At 35.3% G+C, this 23176-nt stretch overlaps 1 protein-coding gene across 4 annotated transcripts in view; it reads right to left on the reverse strand.

Annotated features, from left to right (window-relative positions):
* Positions 1 to 17155, reverse strand: part of LOC123548312 (Bardet-Biedl syndrome 4 protein-like) — a 42790-nt gene extending 25635 nt beyond the window's left edge. Inside the window, exons 1-6 of one of the 4 annotated variants that reach the window (XM_045335479.2) lie at positions 17040 to 17155; positions 4033 to 4141; positions 3401 to 3544; positions 2515 to 2626; positions 1575 to 1647; positions 1150 to 1203 (exon numbers count right to left, since the gene is read on the reverse strand). In XM_045335479.2, coding sequence (XP_045191414.2) covers positions 1150 to 1203; positions 1575 to 1647; positions 2515 to 2626; positions 3401 to 3544; positions 4033 to 4141; positions 17040 to 17096 — 549 coding nt within the window. In that variant the 5' untranslated portion in view covers positions 17097 to 17155. Of the gene's footprint in view, positions 1 to 1149; positions 1204 to 1574; positions 1648 to 2514; positions 2627 to 3400; positions 3545 to 4032; positions 4142 to 7781; positions 8048 to 8857; positions 9025 to 14154; positions 15108 to 17039 lie in introns of those variants that run through there. The other 3 variants (XM_045335482.2, XM_045335481.2, XM_045335480.2) reach the window with 3 other exon arrangements.
* Positions 17156 to 23176: the final 6021 nt, after the last annotated feature.

Genomic DNA, 23176 nt, shown 5'->3' on the forward strand with positions numbered 1-23176 from the left:
CGTATGCTCTAAGCAAAGTATGTTGTCCATGTTTAGAAATGTGGTCTTAAAGACTAAACAAGTTGAAAGGTGACTTTACTCCGTATATGCAAGGACAATAACGACTGATCTTCTCCCCAACAAGCAGTCCCAATTAAAATAAGCTTTCAGCTAAAACAAATCAGTATAAACAAGAAATGTTTGTAAACCAAGTATGCCCCCCATGATGGGTTGTCCAATTTTCAGTTCTGTGATCACTATGACCTTGACCTACTAATCCCCAAAACATTAGGGATCACCTACTTCATAAGCCCAATTATGCTTTCAAGTATGAAGGTTCTAGGTCTAGTAGTTCTCAAGTTACTGAGCAGGAACGATTTAAAAGATTCAGGCCCCTGTGACATTGACCTTTGATTTACTACTCCCAAAAACAATAGGGGACATCTACTTCATAAGCCCAATCACGCTATCAAGTTTGAATGTTCTTGGTCAAGTGGTTAACAAGTTATTGAGAGGAAACGGTTTTCAATGTTCAGGCCCCTGTGACCTAGACCTTTGACTTGCTGACCCCCAAAAATGATAGAAGTACACTACTTCATAAACCCAATCACGCTTTCAAGTTTGAAGGTTCTGGGTCAAGTGGTTCTCAAGTTATTGAGAATAAATTGTTTTCAAGGTTCAGGCTACTGTGACTTTAACCCCTAATGTACTGACCCTAAAAACAATAGGGATTCATCAGCCCAGTCATGCTATCATGCTGAAAGTTCTTGGTCAAGTGGTTCTCAAGTTATTGAGCCGAAAATAGTTTTCTATGTAATTTTTTTACTTCATAAGCCCAATCATGCTTTCAAGTTTAAAAGTTCTGGGTTAAATAGTTCTCAAGTCATTGAGCAGAAACTATTTTCAAGGTTCAGGTCACTGTGACCTTGACCTTTTATCAGTTGACCCCAAAAACAATAATGGTAATTTAATTCATAAGCCCAATCAGGCCATAAAGTTTGAAGGTTCTTGGTCAAGTGGTTCTGGAGTTATTGGGTGGAAACCATTTGCTGTACCGACAACTGACTGACGTGACCGAGACACAAAGGAATTTACCCCAGTTTCATGTATGTGGGGTATAATAAAATAATACTTCTGTTTATAAAGTTATAAACTGCTTTACAAACATACCTTATCCATTTCTTTCAGATACATGTAACATACTCCTTTGTTGTGGCATATTTCCTGCAAGGAAAAACATCACTTCAATTTCTCTATTTTTTTTTCTTTTGGGGATAATCTAATGTTAGAAATATTGGAATATGGTTTATTATGTGTATTCATTTGTCTCTACAATAGCAAATGAAACTGAAAGCATCTAGGTTGTTTTTATTAAATAACCTTACAGGAAATCTTTTTTCAGACCAGCAGGTCACCAAGATTGGAAAATTGTGTTTTAAGCATTTTGTGTTTTTGTTCTTGAAAAGTTTTATGTAATACAGCAATTTTGAGAAATTGTACATAACATGTCAGTGTCTTGGTCTGTTGACATCTAAAAGCATTTTTTTAAAAATCTAGTGCATTTCTCTATGCAGCTGTTTCAAACATATACATACCCAGTCATTAACACTTAGTTTTTCTGCTTCATTGTATACGTCAATAGCTGCCTTGTGTCTTGCCAACAAGAATCTGTAAAATGGTAAAGGGGTTCTGTCACATGATGCACAGAATTTCAAGTTTTAATTTAGAACAATGCATGATTGTGTATGCTGTCATATACATTTGTATATAGTGACATATGAAAATTAAAAGTCTTGCCAATGTTTTCAGTTGATTTGAAGTTTTTTCTAGCAGCATTCCACAAATCTGCCAGTCATTTCAGAACTGTTATAGCCATGTAGCTCTTCAAAGAATGATAAGGGTTCAACCTTCTTTGAGACTGTTTCATAATTTTCTTTTTCATGCAGTAAAGCAACAAGACACTATGTATTTTACAAATTTACTTTTTTCTGTCTTTACGATTAAATATTTTCACAATGTCAAAGGTCATGTAACCATTTTAGTTCTGTTTAGTAAGAATTATTTTTTGCTTGCCTCGAAAAATCATACCTGACAACAATATCTTTCATGATGAAATTCCTGTATTTACTTGAGCAGTTTATTGTACATACCGTAAAAGGATGTTTTTGTTGGGTTTTAACCCTTATCAAGCTGGACACGACTGACTCTGCTTTTGTGACCACTGTTGATCATGATCAGCCTGCACATCAATGCAGTCTGATCATGATCTGCACTGTCTGCCATTCAGTCAGTATCTTTTTGATAAGCACCCATTTTACAGTTAATGGTACAGTCCAAATTGAATGATGGACCAGTTCATTACAGAAATTTAGCAAGGTAAGGGTTTAGTAAGCAAGCTGGATGCATGTAACTTCTGTACAAGAAAGTATTCTACACCTCTAACAGATTTGACTTCCACAATGATGAAGCAAGTGATTTTAGGTTAGACAGTTTTAGAAATAGATTCTGGAAAAAATAAATTACAAACATACTTACAAGGACCTTGCTACTTGTTTGAGATTTTCCCCACTGCTTGAGTTAAGTAAGGCACAAGTCTGGAACAGCTCCAAAGACTCCTGAATTTTGCCCTCCATTCGTAGAATCAGTGCTGAAATTATTTTTTCAAAGTCAATACTATTATCTATTTAGGAAAATGAAAGAGCAAACATAATAAGATGAACGATATTTCTTTCATGCAAAATCACTATACATTTCTGAGGGGCACAGATTAATTAAAATGGCAATATACTGTTGTTTGAAGTAGTAAAGCTAAATTTAAATAAATTAAACTCAAATCTGTGAATAACCAATACATAAAAAACTTAACCCAGGTTAATATCATTTAAGAACAATCAACCAGTTCAATGCCAGGATAGTTTATGGTACAGATATTGTTGAAGATTTTTACATTGTGTTAGAGGTAGTGCTAGTGGGTATTTGAACCTGCATTTACTAAGTTCAGAGGTGACAACACTTGAGTTTGAAGACCACTCTTTAAAAAAATTTCAGCATCAGAATTTGGACCTTTTGTGCACAGTTACAATAATTTTAACTTCCAGGTTTACTGGAGAAATAGTGTAAACAAGGTGTTAGAACAAGCTGTAGATCGCTGTTGAGCGCTGTTTTTCAACACTCTTAAAGTTGTGTAATGGCAGCAGTTAATCCTAACAGTATTCCTGGATTCTGTACCTAAACTAACTGGTTATCCAACTGCCCCTCATGAATAGGAGGTGGAGGATGAATGATTTCAGACACAATGTTTTTTATTAATCATCATGGAGAACACATGCCTAACCTTGGGATTGAACTTAAGACCCCAAGATCTGGAGGAATGTGCTCTACCTGTTCAGCTCAGGCATACAGTTCCCTGAATTTGACTTACCTTGTACATATACAGCATATTCACACATGCCTCCACTTTCTCCAAGCTGTTCTTTGATCAGCTGTTTACACTGCTCATACTCCTTTCTCACGTAGTGTAAGTGAATTAGCCAATTCCGTCTCTCAAATATCGGAATATCTGGTGCTATAAAACATCAAATACCATTACTTACAAAAATCTTGAAAAACAACAGGGTGTGCAGATAAAATGCTATGACAGTCATAATGTTGTGTAACAACAGCAGAATGACCAACAAATGGTGGTATCAACTAAATAAGATTAAAAAAAAAAACATGACATATTATACAAATTTGTGAGTCATAGCTACTTTACTTCTTATCATGAAAAAAAAGTCAAGACTGCATTTCTGTGAAAATGTCAACCTGAACTCTAGATGGTTGGACTGGTTTTAAAGTCAGTCTTATTTTTGTTGATAAGTATTTGCAATATGAATCTGGTTATATTTTGGACAGAATACTAGAAAATATTAACTTTTGCTTTAAATTTGTGACTCACTATTTCAAAAATGAAAAAGTGTAACCATCTTAACCTGAATCTACAGTAAAGTCAATGCTGAATGCTAACATTTTCCCTAATTTGTATCAAATGCACATATGAAGCAACTGCACTACCTTTTCTTGGTTTTGGTTTAGGCTGAATTGGTATATCTGGTATAGAAGGTGGTGCTCCTGGGCCCTCCTGACCAGAGGGTGTGTCCACAGATATCACTGTCTGTCTCTCCTAGAAAAAAACATATTTATCAGCATCCTTTATAAACAGCAGTTCTCATAAACAAGAGGGTCATGATGACCCTGGATCGCTCACCTGAGTAATATGAGCTACATGTTTCAAATGTCAAACTGATGATATAATATTAAGAAAGTCAGTAGGTCACATTCATGGTCAATGAAATTCAGTTTTACGATTTGTGTGCAAAACTGTGTATGTCATCAAAATTTCAAGGCTGTATCTTAAAAAACAAGAAAGTAGGTCAGTAGGTCAAGGTCACAGTCAAATGACATCATATTACTTGGGGTCATCAGGTAATTATAATTAAACAGTCTTGGAAATAGGATCAGATGATTTTTTAAGTATTTTTCCTCTATAACTCACATAATAACTAAGTGACCCAGGGTGGGGCCTCTTTTAACCCCAGGGGCATAATTTGAATAATTTTGGTAGAGGACTACTAGACAATGCATCATACCAAATATCAAAAGCCTAGGTTGTATGGTTTCAGACAAGAAGATTTTTAAAGCTTTTTCCTATACAAATCTATATAAAACTTGGGACCCCCAGGCCAGGGCCTCTTTTCACCCAAGGGGTACAAGTTGAACAATTTTGTTTGAGGACCATACGACAATGCTACAAACCAAATATCAAAGGTCTAAGTGTTGTGGTTTCAGACAAGAAGATTTTTAAACTTTTTTTCCTATATAAGTCTATGTAAAACTTGGGACCTCCGGGGCGGGGCCATATTTGACCCTAGGGGGATAATTTGAAAAATCTTGGTAGAGAACCACTAGATGATGCTACATACCAAATATCAAAGCCCTAGGCCATATGGTTTTGTACAAGAAGATTTTCAAAGTTTTCCCTATATAAGTCTATATAAACCATGTGACCCCCGGGCAGGGCCATATTTGACCCTAGGAGGATAATTTAAATAATCTTGGTAGAGGACCACTAGATGATGATACATACCAAATATCAAAGCCCTCTAGGCCATGTGGTTTTGTACAAGAAGATTTTCAAAGTTTTCCATATATAAGTCTATATAAACAATGTGACCTCCGGGGCGGGGCCATATTTGACCCTAGGGGGATAATTTGAACAATTTTGGTAGAAGACCACTAGATGATGCTACACACCAGATATCAAAGCCCTAGGCCCTGTGGTTTTAGACAAGAAGATTTTTCCTTTTGGTTGCCATGGCAACCAGAGTTCTGCATGGAATTCAATTCTTTGAATAATTTTGAAAGGGGGCCACCCAAGGATCATTCCTGTGAAGTTTGGTGTAATTCTGCCCAGTGGTTTTGAAAAAGAAGATTTTTTAGAAATTGTTGATGCACTACGCACGACTGACGACGGTCATCAAGCGGTCACAATAGCTCACTTGTCACTTCGTGACAGGTGAGCTAAAAACAAAATTGATGTATGAAGTTAAGATTGTTCTTTTACAGGACATTAAGTACAATGGCATGCTGTGTAAATACATCAAACTGGCCTAGTTTATAATGAAAGGCACTGACCTCCAGATCATACAACAAAAAAAGAAACTTTTTAGGTATCAGAAAATCATTGTTATATTTTTTAAGAAGGCCTTGAAACTTAGTTACTGACAGATTATAAATTAGTGAAACACATAAAAACTAGTTGTTTTTACTAATTTCTCCAATCAAAACTGAAAGGCGTTTGTAATGGGGTACCGGAGGTAAACTGCATTAATTATAAAGCTTTATATTTAACAGGTGTTAAGTATGTATTCCTCCATTGTGTATTGGTCTAGACCGCAGAAAAATGTTTATTGCCACGGCAACCCGGGTTTGATTAAAGACTCTGGCATGATTTTTTTCTTGATTTGGCATTTATAAGTTTAGAAACAACAAGAGCTGTCACTAATGGTGACAAATGCCCCCGCAGCACCTTGACCTTGATCTGGTGACCTTAACCTTTGACGTGGTGACCCCAAAGTCAATAGGGATTGTATACTCAATAAGTACTATCAGCATGTGAAGTTTGAAAGTCCTGGGTGCAGTGGTTCACGAGTAAAGTGCCTTCATGCAAAAAGTTAACGTTGGCCCCTGTGACCTTGACCTTTGACCTGGTGACCCCAAAGTCAATATGGGTCGTGTACTCTGAATTAGTACTATCAGCATGTGGATAGGGATTGTATACTCAGTAAGTACTATTAGCATGTGAAGTTTGAAGGTCCTGGGTGCAGTGGTTCGCAAGTAAAGTGCCTTCATGCAAAAAGTTAACGTTGGCCCCTGTGACCTTGACCTTTAACCTGGTGACTCCAAAGTCAGTAGGGGTCGTGTACTCGATGAGTACTATTAGCATGTGAAGCTTGAAGGTCCTGGGTGCAGTGGTTTGCGAGTAAAGTGCCTTCATGCAAAAAGTTAACATTGGCCCCTGTGACCTTGACCTTTGACCTGGTGACCCCAAAGTCAGTAGGGGTCGTGTACTCAATAAGTACTATCAGCATGTGAAGTTTGAAGGTTCTGGGTGCAGTGGTTCACGAGTAAAGTGCCTTTGACCTGGTGACCCCAAAGTCAATATGGGTCGTGTACTCAATTAGTACTATCAGCATGTGGATAGGGATTGTATACTCAATAAGTACTATTAGCATGTGAAGTTTGAAGGTCCTGGGTGCAGTGGTTCGCGAGTAAAGTGCCTTCATGCAAAAAGTTAATGTTGGCCCCTGTGACCTTGACCTTTGACCTGGTGACCCCAAAGTCAGTAGGGGTCGTGCACTCAATGAGTACTATTAGCATGTGAAGTTTGAAGGTCATGGGTGCAGTGGTTCGCGAGTAAAGTGGCTTCATGCAAAAAGTTAACGTTGTGACTAACGAACGAACAAACGAACGGACAGTTGATAAACACTGAATCAGATTTCACAATCATTATCATAACAAATGTCCAAGATATATACTGATTATTTGTTAAAATGTTTTGTTTTTACAGAAGATTTGCATCTTATGCCGTAAAACCACAAGAATTACTGTGGTTTATGGCATGTATGGTTATTCAAGTTAATTTTTTTTATATGGTTCATCAGGCCTATGTATACATGCCTTATTATGGGTCAGTTGTACCATCCTGGTTCAAATGACCCAGTCTGGTAAAAAGGACCATCTCTCTGATCTGTTTAGAAATTTATTGCAACTGTTAATACAGCCGAGATATTCCTTAATAAATAGAATATATAACCCACTGCCAGCATTAATATATATGCGGGGCGTTGGTTTAAAAGGAATCCCAAATATATTAATGCCAAGTATCAATCAACAGAAGTATTAGTGAGCAGCTTTATGCCATATCATGGTAATGTTAGTATACTTTCTTATTCATAAATAGTGATGGATTTTAAAACTTTTGCCGTAAACTATCCAAGTTCACCTGGCCTAAGGAACTATTTTCTCAACAAACTTAGAACATCATTCAATCGCTCAAAATTATTCAAAACTTGAAAATCCTTCAAAAAGGTTTCCAGTTAGTTGTAAAAACTGATAACATTCTTTTTAAAGATAAATATGTGCAGTTTCCTGCGAATTTTCGCTTTTTTTCTTGAGCATGCCTTAATTAATACATGAAACCCAAAGGGTTTTCTGTCTGTAGTTAATGTATACATGTATATGTCAAGGTAAAATCTATATACCATATAGGCATTGGACTTGAGAATATTTTCTACTTAATCACTGTTTTGTTGTTGTTGTTGTTATTGATTTACTGCTTTGTTGCTACTGTTTGTAATGTCACTATCAGCACCAACACTGCTTAATTCGCAGTGAAGAGCAAACATCATTTGTTATCATTAAAGGGCAAGGCAATGGTGTTTTGATGTTAATTCCATCTGCTGGGATTTCGTTAATCATTTAAAGAAATGAAAGAATTTTCAAAATTGACTTAAAAATGAGTACGTTATGAGCACTTAAATATTTGATCAAAACTGGTGACCATTTGTTCCCATGGCAACAAAAACAAAATGGCTGATTTATTAAATTTCTAGACACATATTTGAATTGTATTTACTTATTTCTATAAAATAATTTCTCTAGCTATAATGAAAAAAAATACCATGTTTTACATCTTACACACAAGAAACATAAAAAATTATCTCTTTTAAAGATTATTTGCTAAATAAAGAATTCAGCAGTGTGTAAATGATGTAATAAACACACAAAATGGCTGCCTTCATGATCAGCAATTTTTGTAAATTTCAGAATCTCATATCTTTTTCAATAGTGGTCCGATTTAAAAAAAAATTCAGTGTTATGAAAGGTTTGAGGATGGCTTTCATATGAAATTAACTTACTATTAGGCTTTCCTTGTCCTTTAATAATTATATTTACAAGACAAACTTCTTATAAATGACACTGACTTCCATTTAATTGATGAATTATAAAGGTATTTTAAAGATATATTTCTGAAAGGAAATGAAACAAATCTGCCTCCAATCCGAGAGGCCGGGATTATAACTGACATCATGCTTATCACGCTTATCACGCTGACATCATTACCTGGGCTACATGTGTAAACTATTATGAACATGTATTTAAGACTATTCTTAAAGAGTTTCATTATTCCTAAATAATTTTCATAGCGAGCGCATAGCTCGCCTTACGGCAATGTGTAGGCGAATATAACAAAAGTGTGCTGAAAGAGGTAAAGTGATGTAGCTGAAAAACCTTCGCCGACGTCAAGGGGCCGCCATTTATTTCTACTTCTACTTACCAAAGTCGTGAAAAAACTGTGTTTTTTTTTAAATTTCATATTCGAGTTACAATCTCTTTATTTATTTAGGAGCCTTTATTTTTAAAAAGTTATGTTATGGAAATAATAATTTTGCTTTTATTTTATGAAAAGCACAAGCTAGCGGACAGGTGCTCACAGGAAATGCTTTGTTCGCAGTGAATACAGAACTTCATTTGATTGCTGAATATTATCCATCACTCAAAAATAGTGCATGAAAGATTTCCAGTTGGTAGAAAAAAATATTATTTTCTTTTAAAAGATCAAGCACTGGCCAGAAAATGGGAAAAAATGTCATTAATAAGCATGAAGGCTTTAAAGCCACATGAACGCAGCAAACAGATAATGACATCACCGTGACACTGGCAACGTATGATATTCGCTGGTATGATGACACTAAATTTTTTTTCTTTTCAAGTGAATAGGTTCTTGCGAATTATTTTGAACAGTGAAAAGTTTCTTTGTCATTTAAGCTACGCTTGCTCAGAGGCTTTGCCTTTTTCGTATTAAATGCGGTACCGGCCAAGAGCAAAAGTCGCTATGCTTTAAAAACATATTGGAAAGAACAACTAATACAGAAAGGACCAAAATTACCATACATGTATGATCGGGGTTCTGTTTAATTGTAATTTTATGGAAGTGTCTAGCCGTCCGGTAACCGGACGCCTAGCCTGTGTTCTAGTTGTCCGGTTACCGGACGGCTAGCAAATCCTCAGGGGATTTTCTAGTCATCCGGTAATTGATTTCCTAATGAATAAGACATGATTTTATATAGTTTTAATGTCATTTACTTAAGATATCGATACTTATCTGCAAACAAATTTCGTGTAAATACATACTATAAACATTTACAATAAATCACTGCATTGTTCAGCCTATAAAATAATGGAAGTTTGCCGAACTCAATAATGGTGAGATCGACGTGATGTCACTTATTAAAATCTAGCTGTTTATCTGGAGGCTTTTATGCGATCAGAATTTTTAAATTTTGTCAATTTTTCAAAATTAAAACAGTTTTTAAGTACTTTCTAATTTTCATATTTTAGTATTCAAATATTTTTTAATGAATAACTGTTTTAAATGACATCTAATTCAAAAACAGCAGCGTGATGTTCAAAACTTTAAGAAAAACAGCAGTTACGCGTTCAAAATTAATCCATTTTATTTTGAAATAATTATAGTCAAAATTAATGAATGAATTGCTTTTTAAGCTTTCCATTCTTCAAAAAAAAAAATATATATATATAAATCTGTGTTTTAATAATTAAAGTTAAGACCGTTAGAAAAAAATACCACTTTTTACAAAATAGCATATGGACGTTCGGCGGTCAATGTTTTATCATTTCTAAAAATAGACTATCAACGGATTTGAAAACAAACACGATCTCTTGCGTTTAATCGCCTGAAAAATCAGATAAGCATTAATATTTTAAGTAAACAACATTTAAAACTATTTTAAAATCATTACTTATTCATTAAGAAATTAATTACCGGACAACTAGAAAATTCCCTGAGGATTTGCTAGCCGTACAGTAACGACTAGAACGCAGGCTAGGCGTCCTGTTACCGGACGACTAGACACTTCCTAATTTTATTGGGGTGAGTGACTGTTACTAAGGGCCAGTAGATTTTAGTGGCTACCAGTCCTGCAGGGCAGATGGTGGGAAAAATAGGCTGTTCATAAAACCCGGCCCGGCCAAAACCACGGAAATAGCCGATTCTGATTGTACGGAAACCACCGGAAACTTACAGACGGAAGGCTAATATAATTACGAATGATATCGTGTCGATATCAACTTACATATTTAGAATTTAGTAAAAAAAATCCACTGAACTTTATGATGCCCGCGAGGAACTTCTTTGATGAATGGGTTAAAACTGCGTGTTCTTTCTGGTTGCAAAAACGTCTTAATATAATTTGTAAACTTGTACACAGGAAGTCGTTATACATAGCGTTGTTTTGACGAGCCTTCTATTTAGTTCCCGATATTTTGTATCGTTATCATTATATACTATTTTATAATCACGTTTTGTCCAAAAAGTTGTTATATTTCGAAGAGAGGAATTCCTCTCGGGCCTCAAAGAATGTTTGTTTCACCTGTGCATTCCCAAAGCCTAAATAATTCTTTGTGTCCGGTAACATGCCTAAAAAAATATGTAGTAAAAAGACAGGATTTTTTATACTTTTTTGTTCAATGAGACTTTACGGAAATTATTTTTATGTCAAAAAAAAAATGAATACGAATAATTTCTAATATCACTGACAATTTTTAAAGAATAGAATGAGCAGTTTTTTAAAACTTTTTATTAAAAAGTTTTTAAAAAATCTCAAAGACCTTGAAACATTTAGGGTCATGTAAAAAAAAATAGGATAGGTCGGGATACCGATCACGCACGAAGAATGCAGCGTTGAATATTGAAAAGTTTTACACACGGTACCCCGTATTTTTAAAATATTCCTGTATAAATATATAGAAACAAATACCGAGATAGGTTCACGCAGTATTCTGAGTATCTCTTGAACTTAGTCGACTGAACTGACGTACGATGAAAGTCACAAATTGAATATATTGTGGTACATTGCAGTTTGTGGCATAGCCTTTGCACTTTCGTTGCTATAATGTTTTAACATATTTTTTTTTAAGTTTGCAAGTAATCTCTGAATAAACTGACTTACTTAAGTTATATTCAAATTAGTTCAAAACTATATATAGAGGAGAATCTAGATACAAATTTTACCTTTTTTCATTTTTGTACAGATGTCTCGTAAACCGGAGGTCGCGGGGTCGAATCCTGTCAGCGGATTTTGACCGTGACTCCAACAGTCCCTTCTTTCTGTGCGAGTACTGGTTAGTTTCCAGGAAGCAGTCATCGAGTGTATTTCACATTAGTTGGTGAACCAAAACTCGACGCGAAAAAAGAAATATTTTAAATGGGAACAAAATTACCATTTAACTGCACTCAATATACAGAACGATTCACACTCTTTCGTGAAAAAAGACCAAGTAAAAACTTGTTAAGGTTCGTTTGGATATTTACCAATGCTCTACACTTTCAGATTATGAATTTAGATACTTCAAAATTAAACTTCAATGGTTAGACATATCTTGCAAAACTTTGCAATTTATTTAGGTTGATTTGATATATTATTGTATACAGAATGCCTTTTCAGTCAGTTTGCTAGTGCTCGGCATTTTTGATATATAACAACTGAAGAATCGTTTGAGCCCGCTAATCATAATTTACAAATAAGTCTCGAAAAAGCAAAATAAAACTTTGAATGAATGTTGTTTCTTCAAATCTCACAAATTTCTTCATTAAGATCTTTTTTTGGTAAATTTATCAACATCACAATGTACTGCAGACGATTTACTCTAACACTGCTTACTTTACTATGGTTACGTGACCACACCGTAAGTGAACTATACTTGGATCTATATTGAGCAGCTTTAATCCTGTCGCATTCTGATACCTTACGTTTTGTGAGTTTTTCATTGGTAGAACCAAACCTATTGTAATTATGCAAATAAAACTGTTGCTCTTCTTTTGTATACCGAGTAATTGTACGATAGTTTGCAGTTTTTTACGAAAAATCTGAGTGTAATTCTTCAGCTGTAATTGGTTTGTTAAACTGCCCATGTGTGGCCAAATCCATAAAGCATCTCAGAAAAGTTTTAACCTTACAATTTTGTTTTCAACTTTACGGTAAAGAAAGTGTTATGAGCGGGATTTTCCAAAAACGAGTTGCATCCTTCATAACTTGTTTAAATAATAGTAAAAGTTGATCTTCACCAGATATTACATTGTATTGAAAAGGAAAAATTTGTTTTAGCTCGATTGTGATGAAAGCTTCAAGCTTATTGTAACCACTCTCGAGTCCGCTTCCTGGAAAAACCAGTACAGGTGTCATATGAGAAGTCATGGTCGTGACCCCAGTGGGGCTCGAACCCACGACCTCTGGATTGAGCGGCCAACACCTTATCCACTAGACCACCGCTCCCTATTGCGATTAGAGAAACCGTTAGCAAACAGCATGGATCCTGACCAGACTGGGCGGATGTTGGTTTTCTCATGGCGCGGCTCATATCGACCTCACCAAAAGGCAATTATTGTATAATTTCACATGCGCAGAAATTGAAAATAACGATTTTGCGCACGAGATATAAAAACGCTTATGATATATTATTCAAGTTAAACTAATGGGAAAAGTGCATTGGACATTGTGTGGAGTATAATAATTTAACATCTGAATTGCACACTTTTGTAATCCATGCTTTAAAATGTTCATTTTAAAAACAAAAAAGTTAACATTGTGTGAATAGTTGTATAAGCATATAGCAAAAGCATAGTTCGTAGTCCGACCGGACCGTTTTTTTTTTTAATTCTGTGTTCAAAAGATATGCTAGTATTATTTCAAATATAAAAGAAAGAGAAATCAAAAATTAAATAATCTAAAACAAAAATAACGTTAGCAGTAAATTGTTAAAACATGAAAGTTCATTGCTATCACTACCCTCCCATTTATCCATATTAGATATTTACCGTTTTTTATTGTTTTGTTTTAAACAGACTGAGCGGACATGTTTCGGGGCGGGGGTCCGGGTTTGAAACTTTGCGACCGATCTTTCATATTTTATACTCCAGTTCATTCATTTCTACAACTTACTGTAACTCCGGGTATCATCTCCATACAAAATCACCCGGTTTTGTTTAAAGCTAAATCATATGACTTACCATTTGAGCAACATTTATGATATTTTTTTTCCAGTTTTCTTGTATTTCAGGAACAAAGACCTATAACATAGAGTTATACCTCTTCTGGAAATGCTTACTTTGATATTTTTTATGAAATTTTGTAATTGCCTCCCTTTAATATGAAAAAAAAATGTAAAAAGTGGACTATGTTTTTAGATTTTGATATAATTTATTAGTTTATTTAGTTTTATATTCAAATTTGAATACTTCAACAACCTGAAACAAATGGCAAGTATGAAAACAGCGCATAGCTTCGTAGTTCATCTATTTTCGATCTATCTTGGTTGCGCAACCGAGATAGGCAAAAGGAGTATAATAATAATTTCATAAACTTACATTTCTAGTTAATTTTCGCAAAATGTGTACTTATCAATGCAAATCCTTAACAACCTTAATATAAGGGTGTTTATATTCATATGTTCCCTAAGACAAGATATTTTCATTAAATTAATACGGGAAAACCGAAGGTTTTTCCGTCTATAGATAATGTGTACGTGTATATATGTCAAAGTAAACCTATATACCGTTCAACTTGGGAATAAGTTCTATACCTTCACCGGTTTTGTTGTTGTTGTTCTCCCATAATTCTACCGGACCTGCTGCCGTTCTTGCGCAATAAATAATTTTCAGGACGACATTTGATAAAATAAAATTTCTTATGAACGATCGGGCGCCGCATTATTAAAACAAATTATTCTATCGAGTTGAAAGTTCGCGGTATCAATAGAAATCGGTGTTATTCGGGTTTCTTCATGAAACGAGTTTATGGATGATTCAAGCGGCCCGCTTTTCGTTTTCAATAATGAATTATGACGTAAGCTACATTACTGCACTGTTTGAATAACAAAACCGTTGTTTATTTATTTCTTTGATTGTAGAAAAGCCAATAATTTCAAAACAGGTCAATGTAAAACGAATATAGACACGCTGTCCTAACAAAATTTATTTATATACATAATTTTATCACATATTTATGTCCAAAGTCTCTGTGGTCCAGTGGTTAGCGCACATATTTTCCATGCGCGAGGTCCGAGTTCGAATCTCGTAAGTTGCTTGATTTTTTTTTTTTTTAACTGAGGCCCAATTTATTTTTTTTTTCTTGATATTTATCACACTTTTTTTAATTACTTGAACACAAGTCAATAATAAGTATAGTTAACCAATATTCTGTCTGTAAATTTTGAACAAAATATTCGAAGGCATGGAAAAGCATATATCGATATTGCTTATCTACCCTCCCTTCCACAATCTTTCACATCCATTGCAACTACTTTCTAAAAGTCAATTTATTGACTAGAGTTTTAGTAAAATTACACTTGGAAAAAAATGTTGGCTATAAACTTGAGAGGCTCACTACGATCCCTATCAAGCTAAGAAATTAATCTTAATCGTATTCAAAAAAAGGTCCCAGACTGTTAGCAGTTAGGTAAATTAAACTGAATTTCGACCAAGAGTGTTTGTGTTATATATAAAATTCTGGTCAAGAAGTTTTTACAATGAATTTGAAATAAGAACTTTACAAGTAAATGGTTGTTTGTCATTCTCACATACACGAGTTTTACCATAGATGTATTAGTGGAACACAATTTGTCCTAAAAGAGTGTCATTTGACACTAATGACATTTAAAAGAATTAAAATAGTCCGTGTTTAGGATAGCAGGATTATGTAAGTTCCGGTATCTATACTACAAAAGAAAATCAGAACAAGATGATATTGAATGTGATGTTACACAGGCATAATGTGTAAATTGTTTCGTTTTATTTTTTGGATTGTTTTGTCGTTTTTAGAAACTATTTGTTTATAACAAATGAACTGAAAAGAATATGTGCATTCCCGGATTCAGAATTTTTTATCAGAGAAACAAATTGATAGCAAAGGCATGATCGTTGTAAACAACAACAAAATTGATAATATTATGTATAAATAAATGACTTGCATTAAAATATTTATCCAAAACTACTGAGGAAGAGTGTGTTTTACGCATGCTCACTGACAACACATAAAGGCCTGATATTGGGTCACTTTTGAATGACTGTTGCACCATATATAATACTATGAGGAAAATTTTGTAAATGACTTAGTGTTCGAATTTATCAATGTTCGTACAGCCCCCATTTTACATATCCCTTTCCGGCGCTCACTTCGTGTGAGTTAAAATTAGCTTACTAAATATAAATTTGAATTATGTAAAGTTTTCAGCAAAAGCATTATTTTGATAACAATAAATGATAACAATTTGCAGAAATAAAAAAGTGACAGGTAAAAAATCCCTCGTTATCTGTCCGGGTTTATGCAACAGTTTCGTTTTTGTCGTGTTGAGCGGCATGTGAAGTTTCCACTTTTCTCTATTTTATCATCAGTACAACTAATGGTGCATTTTGGGACTAGATTCTGTGCACCCAAATATCACTATTATCTTTAAGTTCTCATGAACACTATTTTCCATTGTCTGTCTAGTCTTGATACATTTGAAGAAATGATAAGATCTATGTTCATTTAAACAAAACTTTTTAAAACATTTCCCCTTCTTATTTTTTATAACAATAGCAAAACCATCAGGCTTACTGTCAAAACTGAAAGCCAAACAGAAAATATCAGAAAGGACAATTTAATACAGAAAAAAAGAAAGAATCCGTATGACTATCACTAGGTTTTCCCGTCAGATAGGCAACGCCTAATTTCATATTACTTAATATGCTAAAACGCTATCTTGGTCGGGCAACCAAATTTTATAAATACTTCCAGTGCACGGTATAGACCCCTTCGCCTTACCACACAACCTAGTGTCACATCGTTAGGTGTGAAATAACGACGTACATTTAACTAGTCTGTCCAGTTCTGTTGAAAGTATCCTGCAAACTGCTATCTCGTGTCTGTCCGGTACACAAAATGACACATCGACTGCCGAACGTATTACTTCTTTGATTGAGTGTGATTCAAATATCTTGTTATTTTAGGTCTTTGCTTATGTCAAGTGCAATACTTCATCAAACATACGTATCATCAATATTAAATACTTTGCTTCTACTTTTGTAATAATGAAATAAAATACACATAATTGCCTTAATTTAAGATGACGGTATCACCATTCGTAATTAAATTAGCCTTCCGTCCGTAAGTTTCCGGTGGTTTCCGTACAATCGAAATCGGCTATTTCCGTGGTTTGGACCGGGCCGGGTTTTATTAATAACCGGAAAAATATTTTACCCCCCTGCATAAACAACTCTGTAACTATACAAACAACTCTGTAACTATACAGTTGATGCCTTACGGTTACGAAAATATCAGAGTACGAATAAACCGCGAAATGCAAAGTACTGGACTGCTTGAAGGCCAGCTTCGGCAAAATATATTTTATTGAACTTGTGCTATATGAGGTTTTAGAAGGGGCAAATTTGAACAGACTACCTCCTCTAACTCCCCTTTTTCGGGCAAAGGGGCAGCTTGTTCTTCGGTCTCAGCCATACCGGAAGTGTAAATAATGTAAATATTTCAGGGCCGCAGTAAAAATTATTCGAAGTTCTATTGGTTATTTCAGGAGAGACTAGTCTCCGTTTCCCCATCGTATTGTACCGGACCGAAGCAGATAAGGGTGTCAGCCCGGTACAATTTCTCCTTCTTTGCTGTATAGTAAAACAAGCACTTTTGGACATGGATTGTGAATTTCACAACAAAATTGCAGCATTGACAGCTCTGTATTTACAGAAATGTAATCCTGAAAAACACACATAAAACAACTGTTAAAGACATCAGAAATGCCAAAAGATGTACACAGTATCAATAAATATATTTGGAATATAACATGTCAAAGTAGGGATAGCGTTAAATTGGGAACTTCAAAATTTCAAAGAACTACTTTCTGATGTCTTGAACAGTTGTTTTATTGTGTATTTTCAGGATTACATTTCTGTGCGGAAGGATTAAAAACTGCACCAGACTGGTGGCCATGACAGATGTCAGCGGGAAATTTAAACATGGACTAGATACTTTGATGTGTAGCAAAAAAGTTCATCGTTGATGGTGGTGTTTTTCTGTGATATATTGACTGGGATAGTATTACTCTTCAGAAATACAGAGCTGTCAATGCTGCAATTTTGTTGTGAAATTCACAATCCATGTCCAAAAGTGCTTGTTTAACTATACAGCAAAGAAGGAGAAATTGTACCGGGCCGACACCATGTGTTTTTTTTAAAAAAATAACAGTATTACAACAATTTTGATACAAATATTTTCAGTATGCGTGACTGTTTTGAAAAGAAGAGAAAAAATGTAGAATAGCATTTAGCAGAAACTAATTAAAGCTACCTACCTCCACATTTTAATATGCACACAATATTACTCAGATTTGCTTTTTTTCCGGCTGTGGAATACCCTCCCAAGCAACGTATAATCCAGCCCCAGTTTTCTATTTACTGAGCGGCTGGCTAGTTTATCAGGCCTTACATATAAATTCATTAATTATCTTCGAGTTTATAAATGCATGTTGTATGGGATCTATTTTACAGTAGATTTTACAGAAAAATAAAACTTTGAAAATGTTTATGCTTTTACAGAATCATATGCACTTTTTGTTTAAACATTTTTATTTCGATTCAATACGAATGTTAACATACATGGTTATACGCATACGTACTTTTATGAACCCACTACGTAAGACTTGAAACCAAGTCTTCAGAGAAAACGCATATGAATTCATATAGTTAAGTGTGTTAGTAGTCATGTTTTGAAGATATATTACAGCGAAATGGAGAAAAGTAGATAACTAGAAAATAACAGTCAGTCGGAAATATCGTAAATTTTAATCTGTGAAACTTTGATTTCATAACAGTACGTTGAAAAATGGGAGAGAAAGAAGGTGGCGCATTCTACATTAAAACGACGTCAACGTCAAAGCTTTTTCACTCTAAATTATTAGTGTAATACTAATATTCTAGCATAAAACTGCTGATCTTGTCACTTTTCGGAGGTGTTTTAACAAGAGAGAAAACGTGTGTAAATAGAGAGATTCTCGCGCTCACGTGCTGTTATAACACCTTTTTATATATGCGCGTTCCATGGCAAAGCGTAAACGTATTACAGCCCTAAAACGGATAATTCAAATAGAAATGACGTCAACGTGAAAAATCAACTCAGATATTCCCACGCATTTCATGAAAATTTAATGAGGTTGAGAGAGAATGTATTCATTTTTTAGTGTGTTTTTTTTTTTCGCGTTTTATGCTAGAATAGCGTTAGCGCATGTTCATTTCGTGTTATAACTTCTTCAGAATCCCTCGGGATTCTGCAGACGTTATAACACGAAAAAAATGCGTTATCCGTACATTATGCAATGTCTTTATCGCATCTCTGCGACGTCAAACGTGCGATAAAAGGAATTAACAGTTATTCTAAATGTCTATGTATATGTACCCCCTTAAAAGAGTTAGCGGCAAAAGCACCACTGGGGAGTTTAAGCCGGTTAAAGTGCACCAAACCTCACTCATAATCCTAATTATGTTCCAAAGTCACTTGATAGTGCAAATAAAAGCTATCTCTGTCTGGTGAATCCCTAATTCACGTAATGATAACAACAATCAATATAGATAAACACTTGAATACACCTGTAAATGTGAATAAAAAGACAACTTAAGAAACAATGTACATAATCATGTAATTATGAATTCCAGAAAGCGGAAACGCTCTTAAAGGTCCACGGAACAGCGCAGAAGAGAGCTGTCAAAACAGTTTATCATAGTTGGAGTTTCAGCACACTCTAAGTCAAAGAACGTGTGTGGACTATTTTGAATAAAACCTGGTGCAGACAGAAAAATCACGCGATGAATATCTACGACAATGGACAGCTGGTCTTAGTAACTATCAGCTATGGATAATATGAATAGGGCTGGGTACCAGAGCAGAACTGTACGTGTACTATTTCATTTCTTTGACAACAATAAGTAGATTACTCTAGAATTTCTATGTAGTCAAAGGAGCATGGTCATGGACTCAGCCGAAAGGCACAATTAAAAGAGGAAAGCCAGTTTTATAGGGTGGAAGTGAAAAAATAATTACGCCTGATTATCAAGTTTGGCATGCAAATGTGTGACTTGTATCAAACACGATAATCGTTTCTTTTAACATTTCATCATCGTGACATCGCGTTTTCACCATCGAACCATCGTTATTGTTTCATCACCATCGTGATCGTACCATCGTGCGTCGCGGTTTAGGATTCAATGCCGTCAGTACATAAAACACGATTTAACAGGATCTTGTGAAGGATGGTAGTGACGGACACAAATCAACATTTAAATGGCAGGTTTTCTACCAAAGAAGCTGTTCATGCATTGACCAGATTATTACATAACGCACAATATTGGCACTAGAGTCACTCTTAGATAGGAAATAAAAAGCAATGTCTTTCACAACGCTTTTAAAAACATAATATAGAATTACTCGTTTTAGAAACTTTTTCGGCATTTTTGTATGGACTTCCAGATCACCACACACAGGTATGACATGCAGGAGACATGCAAACTTTCAAAGACAGTTCCGGAGAAGAGGTACGTGTTAAACAATAAAATCTGTGAAGAGATCCTTTGGAAACATAAAACGAAACCAATAAACATAATAGCAGACTCGGTTTGATTGAACCGGTTTCTGCCCTCACGCCAACGGCTTAAGCGGAATTTCGTGACAGTGAAAAATGAATGTTTCAATTATTTCTTGATCCCAATAAGCACTGCATATAATGCGATATTCTTAAAAAGTAACAAAAAGCTTTTTCTCCCGCCAGACTGGACAGAAGTGTTTGAAGAAACGTCACAAATCTTAGCTAAATGAACACATGTGCTTAGAAATGGACACATTTGCGCTCCAGGTGTGCGCACCCATGGTTTTCATTTAATTCGGTATATGAATCATATTATGTGTAATTCCGTCCATATTTCTCCACATTCACTGGCAGTGAACGTAAGGGACGTCACTCTTATAGCTACAACATCTTGATAAGCGGTGGTTATAGCCTTTTATTGAAAGGCAATCATCTGTTACGCTCGAAAAAGCGAACAAAAATGTCAGGGAAATGCATGTATACAGTATTAATGCATTGTTCAAAAATCTATTTATTCCTAATATCCAATGGGCAAAAGGCCAAATCCAAACGTGATTACGCACACCTCTACTTGTGTGTAGTTTATTACTAGTATACGGGTGCCCTAGACTTTATGTTTTAGCCACTTAAGACGAATTTATATATTACAAAATGTTATTACACACATTTTCCAAAAATGAATAAAGCAAACATGCATCCAAGTCTAGTTCATTTCGATCGCAAGAACTAATGAATTGTAACTATGCTACCAATGACACTGAAATGTGTAATTTAGTTCTGTTTTTAATTTTTCAGCAAAAATAATGTAGTAAACATCATAGTAATATCTCGTGCAATTAATCCATTATATGATATACATTTGAGCCGCGCCATGAGAAAACCAACATAGTGGCTTTGCGACCAGCATGGATCCAGACCAGCCTGCGCATCCGCGCCGTCTGGTCAGGATCCATGCTGTTCGCTAACAGTATCTCTAATTCCAATAAGCTTTGAAAGCGAACAGTATGGATCCTGACCAGACTGCGCGGATGCGCAGGCTGGCCTGGATCCATGCTGGTCGCAAAGCCACTATGTTGGTTTTCTCATGGCGCGGCTCATTTACTGAATAGCTTGCAGGTCAATAGTCAAAACTCTTGCCAGAGGTCAGAAGGACTGAGGACTAGTGGTTATTATTAATGACCGGCTAGCCATTCAATAATTCATTCATGTTATAATAGAATTTTAAAGTAGTTTGATCTTAAGTTTTGATTTTAACCATGCAGTCCAGTGTTGAACTTATAGACCGGTCAGAAGCACAAACTTTTGCGGAGTCATGTGTGTTAGCAAGGGAAGTAAATAATGTTATGTTTATGGTGTTTTTCTGTGTTTGTTGTTCGAAAGTTTGCTCCCTCTTGGTCTTTGTGGTTGTTACCCGAAAGGTTGCGTCTTGGTATAAAATGCAATAAATATGGACATCTACATGTAACCGGTTTTAGCAATGGGAGTAAATAAACTCTTTAGGCCTACATGTTTTTGTTGTTCCTTAGAGTTTGTTGCTTGAGAATTTGTTTCTTTTGTGTGTATTGCTCCAGAGTTGTATGAATTCTTGCATCAACATTTAGCAAGGGAAGGAAATGTAAATTTGTTTATATTTTCTTTCTCTATTTCTTTTTATTATTGTTGCTCGAAATGTTTCCACTTTATGTAAACTGCTCAAGAGTTCTTTGAATGCGGATTTCGACATGCAACCAAAGGCATGAGTGTTGGACATGGGACGAAATAAATATGACCAGACTGATAAAAACCCTTGTTTTTATACTAAATATATCCAAAATGAAAAATATATAGTGAAATATGAGCCCCCTTCATATGATAGGTACGATCTACTGGAGGCCGGAATTCAGCGGTTCGAGCCTGCGAGCATTTGGTTCACTTCCCAGGCCGTTGTAAAATAAATCCTACAGAAAATTACACAAACTGTCTATCACTATTTCACGTATGTATTTAGTTACAAAATGAGACCGACCCTAAGTTCCTAAGTCTCTAGCCCTTAGTCCCGTTCATGAAATACCGATCAGGAAACGAGTACCTTCCTGCTGCAAGTCCCAGGTAAATACAAATTAGGCACAGCAAAACGGTACGAAAATATCACCTTAATAATGGTTGTCAGCCGAACGGGGTCAAATTCACTAGCAATGACCAACTAAAAGTGTCGAGGTCTAAACTGGCTCCAACCTGTATAAGTATTTTTGGCGTAACAGACCTCGCCACCAAAATAAAACTTCGGCCCAAATTATCTGATAAACAGCATTTTTGCGGTTTTAAGGCTGTTTTTCCAAAAGGATGTTGCCTAAGAGACAATTCTTTCTGGCTGTTGTCCTCGGGCTATTTTTGTTGTTACTTTGTAGCTTTGCACGAAAGACTATTTATTTTACAGTCATGCATGATTGTCTTGGAAATTATTACATTGTTTGCTTTCCACGAGGCTATTTCATTTTGCCTGCTGTGTAATTTTAACTCATATACGGTTTCAAAGTGTTTGGGTAAATGTATGTTTTAACCTTCTGTATAATTGTTGTTTAACCCTTACCATGCTAAATTTCTATAATGGACTGGTCCATCATCCAGTTTGGGCAGTACCATTTATCATTTGAAGGGATGTATACTGAAAATTTACTGACTGAATAGCGAACAGTGCAGACCATGATCAGACTGCACGGATGTGCAGGCTTATCTTGGTCTACACTGGTCGCAAAGGCAGAAACAATCGTGTCCAGCATGTTAAGGGTTAAGACATGATTTGTTTTCAGTTAAGCCAATAAAATGAACTGCATTTTATATGGTAAAAAAGACACAGGCAATGTGGTTGTTGCCCAAGAGATACTTACCCACCTGTCAAGTACTAACAGCATGTTTGTTGCTACACAAAAACGTTGTCTCCAAATAACGTGTCCTTGAAGCAGACATGGAGCTT

The sequence above is a fragment of the Mercenaria mercenaria genome, chromosome 6 (assembly GCF_021730395.1).
Source record: "Mercenaria mercenaria strain notata chromosome 6, MADL_Memer_1, whole genome shotgun sequence".
Lineage (NCBI taxonomy): Eukaryota > Metazoa > Mollusca > Bivalvia > Venerida > Veneridae > Mercenaria > Mercenaria mercenaria.